Genomic DNA, 4200 nt, shown 5'->3' with positions numbered 1-4200 from the left:
TCATCCTTTTCAAAGTTTTTAACAATTTCATAGTAACCTTCCGAAAATGTTCCAATGGTCTACAATAGGTGTATATTTTCTTCTTTTCTATTAACTTACAAAAACTGGAAATTCTGTGTGTTGAAATAACTTCTAAATCCAGAGAGAAGCTCTTCTCCCAGTCCCCAGCGTACAGCTGAACCCAGTGCAACCCATGTGCAACCCTAGCAAACACTATAAAAGGGTTAATACTGTTGATCTCAAGCCAAGTTTTTCTTATATTTTGTATAAGAAAAAAGTGGGACCTGTGAAATTTTCTTCTTTAGCAGAATGTTGTCATATCTCCTGGACAATCACACAAATGTAGTTTTCCACCTCCTTCCATTTTCGTCCAGTGCTGATTATAAACTTCTAATTGTCGCTATTTTCTCCACTATTTACTTATTGGGAATCATTCTGAATGCAGTCGTTATTGCAGTCATATGTCTAGATGCTCATCTTCACTTCCCAATGTATCTCTTCTTCAGTAACTTATCCGTGATAGACATCTGCTACAGCACAGTGGTTGTCCCTAAACTTCTCCATATACTCTTATCCGGGAATGGCCTGGTATCCTTCACCCAGTGCTTCACCCAGATGTACTTTTTCTTTATGGCTGCCAGTGCTGAGGTGATACTTTTCTTTATTATGGGATATGATCGATATGTTGCGATTTGTCATCCGTTGCATTACCCCCAAATTCTAAGCATGAGGAACTCTACAATCATCATGGACATCATGTGGATTTGCGCCTTCATAAACTCATCTTTCTTCATCATCCCACTTCTGAACCTGACCTATGATGGGGTGGTTGGGCTTCATCAGTTCTTCTGTGATGCTATAACTGTATTCAACTCTTCCCGTGGTGGCACCAATGAGTTTTACATTGTAATCTGCTTTGAATGTGTCCTATTTGGGCTCTGCCCATTCTTTTGTAATGTTTTGTCGTACATCAAAATTTTTTGTGTCATTGCCTGTATTAAATCCAGGGAAGCAAGAAGAAAAACCTTCTCCACCTGTTCGTCCCACCTCATTGTCATGATGATCTATTATTCTACAGGAGGATCACACTTCATGTCCTCATTCTACCACGCAGAACCTCTCCTCAACCAAGTCCTGTCCATGTTCTATTCCACAGTGGTGCCCATGATAAACCCACTTGTTTATAGTCTACGCAACAATGAAATCAAGAAAGCTCTTCAGAGATTGTGGAAGGTGAAATGATCATTGGGATATAATACGTGTGTCGGACTGAGGTATCTGAGGCTTACTAGAGGAAATGATCCTGGGGGCCCACTAATGTAGAACCAGATAGAAACAACATGTCAATCAGTGTTCTAAAGCTGGGGGCCCACCAGAAGATTCTCCGGTCTTCTGGTGGGCCAGTCCGACACTGTATAGTACAGTTATGGTTGAAGTTGCTAAAGTTATGGTTGAAGTTGATAAAGATCACTCATCTACTGAAGGTTTGGTGTGAGGTCACATTTCCCTAATCCATATGTAGGTGGATACACTAGCTTAGAGTGGAACATCCTGTCCGATAAGAGTAATCGGCTATAATGATCATGCAAGAAGAGAATTGGATCTAAGCCACCTGTTCTTCTACACATTGTATACTCAATTTCCCAAGATGATGGTGGTGATGGGGGCATTACTTAAGAGAAGGATCATAACTAAGAGTATAGATTGATTTTGTAATTTTAAGGCCCTCATAGATAGGATGATAACTGGGAAAATGATCATTCAAGATCGTTGGCCCATATAAAGGAGCAATTAGCCATATGTTAACCACATCTTGATCATGAGATGACTACTAGAGAATCCCAAGCTGTGCGTGCATGTTTGCATCCAATAACGTACAGTTATTCATGGTGGATAACCAACCGGGGCTAGTACTAAAAATATAATTAGAAGTGTTAATGTATAAAAATGGAGGGGCCCTTTGATTTCTTAGTTATAACAAACTAAACAAATTGGAGCTAAAACAAACAGCAATGATAGCTATGGGAGGATCTACGGAATAAAGCACCTAAAATGATGGTAGTTAAAGGGGTTATCCGAAGAGCAGAAAAGGTCCTACCTCTTCAGCTCTCTAACACCCCACTTCCTCCCCCTGATCGTCTTTGCTGATAACTTCCGCTAACTGAAAGAGAGGCTGGAGCATGGTGCAGTGATCAATAGCTGCCCAATGTTACCAATATTGCGGCAACATTGAGCAGCATTTCCCCCGCATGTGATGCCTGCAACACTCTTAACATGTCCCCCCCCCCCCCCACACACACACACTCTTTCATCTTCGGAAGTATTAGCATAGATGATCTCCTTAAAGGAGAGTAAACAGAATCCCACTATAGGTATTAGGTTTTAGCCTTCAGTGTTCACAGTGTGGTGACATCTTTATTATACATGTTGTAATAAACCTGTTGTACATACCTTTCTATTTCACTTTTTTAGTACGGTATGTGGATTTTATTGGGAAAATTGTAGTTTCATTATGCAACTTGACTGTTCTGATTCTTTGTTCAAAGCTGATTCAAACCTTTTGTGTGGCCCCACTCTGGTGTAGAGACTAGAGATGAGCGAACTTTTCAAAAGTTTGGATTTTCGGATTTTTTCGGAAAGTTCGGTCCAACCAAATTTCTGATTTCTTCTGATTTTAAAGCGGATTTCTTCGGAGTTGAAAGCATCTATATGATACGGGGGTAGTGTATTTGGTTGAATTTAGGGCTCTACATGTCAGTAACATCATTATCTTTTCGAAATCTCAAAGTCAATTTTTTTTTTTTAGACTTCAATATTCATTACAGGGTCTATGCAGGAAACTCACCATTACAGGATCTATGCAGGAAACTCACCATTACAGGGTCTATGCAGGAAACTCACCATTACAGGGTCTATGCAGGAAATTCACCATTACAGGGTCTATGCAGGAAATTCACCCTTACAGGGTCTATGCAGGAAACTCCCCATTACAGGGTCTATGCAGGAAATTCACCATTACAGGGTCTATGCAGGAAACTCACCATTACAGGGTCTATGCAGGAAACTCACCATTACAGGGTCTATGCAGGAAACTCACCATTACAGGGTCTATGCAGGAAACTCACCATTACAGGGTCTATGCAGGAAACTCACCATTACAGGGTCTATGCCGGAAACTCACCATTACAGGGTCTATGCAGGAAATTCACCATTACAGGGTCTATGAAGGAAACTCACCATTACCGGGTCTATGCAGGAAACTCACCATTACAGGGTCTATGCAGGAAATTCACCATTACTGGGACTATGCAGGAAACTCACCATTACAGGGTCTATGCAGGAAACTCACCATTACAGGGTCTATGCAGGAAACTCACCATTACAGGGTCTATGCAGGAAACTCACCATTACAGGGTCTATGCAGGAAACTCACCATTACAGGGTCTATGCAGGAAATTCACCCTTACAGGGTCTATGCAGGAAACTCACCATTACAGGGTCTATGCAGGAAATTCACCATTACTAGGTCTATGCAGGAAACTCACCATTACAGGGTCTATGCAGGAAACTCACCATTACAGGGTCTATGCAGGAAACTCACCATTACAGGGTCTATGCAGGAAACTCACCATTACAGGGTCTATGCAGGAAACTCACCATTACAGGGTCTATGCAGGAAACTCACCATTACAGGGTCTATGCAGGAAATTCACCATTACATGGTCTATGCCGGAAACTCACCATTACAGGGTCTATGCAGGAAACTCACCATTACAGGGTCTATGCAGGAAATTCACCATTACTGGGTCTATGCAGGAAATTCACCATTACTGGGTCTATGCAGGAAATTCACCATTACAGGGTCTATGCAGGAAATTCACCATTACAGGGTCTATGCAGGAAAAAGGTCACAAATGCAGTGAAGGAGCAGCAGTAGTCATTGGAGTCCAGTGGAGGTTCAGCAAAAGTCATTTGAGGCCAGTACAGGAGCAGCAGTAGCCAACATGGAGGACAGGCAGGAGCAACAGTAGCCAACATGGAGGACAGGCAGGAGCAGCAGTAGCCAACATGGAGGACCTGCAGGAGCAACAGTAGCCAACATGGAGGCCAGGTAGGAGCAGCAGTAGCCAACATGGAGGCCAGGCAGGAGCAACAGTAGTCAACATGGAGGGCAGGCAGGATCATCAGTAGCCAACATGG

General features: G+C 42.4%; 1 protein-coding gene across 1 annotated transcript; it reads left to right on the top strand.

Annotated features, from left to right (window-relative positions):
* The first annotated feature begins 309 nt into the window (after nt 1–309).
* On the top strand, nt 310–1242 carry LOC138801845 (olfactory receptor 2A14-like). Its single transcript, XM_069984946.1, has one exon. The coding sequence runs from the start codon at nt 310–312 to the stop codon at nt 1240–1242; it is 933 nt and encodes a 310-aa protein (XP_069841047.1).
* The last annotated feature ends 2958 nt before the right edge of the window (nt 1243–4200 follow it).

Source organism: Dendropsophus ebraccatus, chromosome 9, assembly GCF_027789765.1.
Source record: "Dendropsophus ebraccatus isolate aDenEbr1 chromosome 9, aDenEbr1.pat, whole genome shotgun sequence".
Lineage (NCBI taxonomy): Eukaryota > Metazoa > Chordata > Amphibia > Anura > Hylidae > Dendropsophus > Dendropsophus ebraccatus.
The sequence above is the reverse complement of the archived record's forward strand: the minus strand, read 5'-3'. Positions and strand labels throughout refer to the sequence as shown.

Coding starts and splice junctions, on each gene's coding strand:
- LOC138801845 (XM_069984946.1), top strand. CDS start 310: ATGTTGTCATATCTCCTGGACAATCACACAAATGTAGTTTTCCACCTC.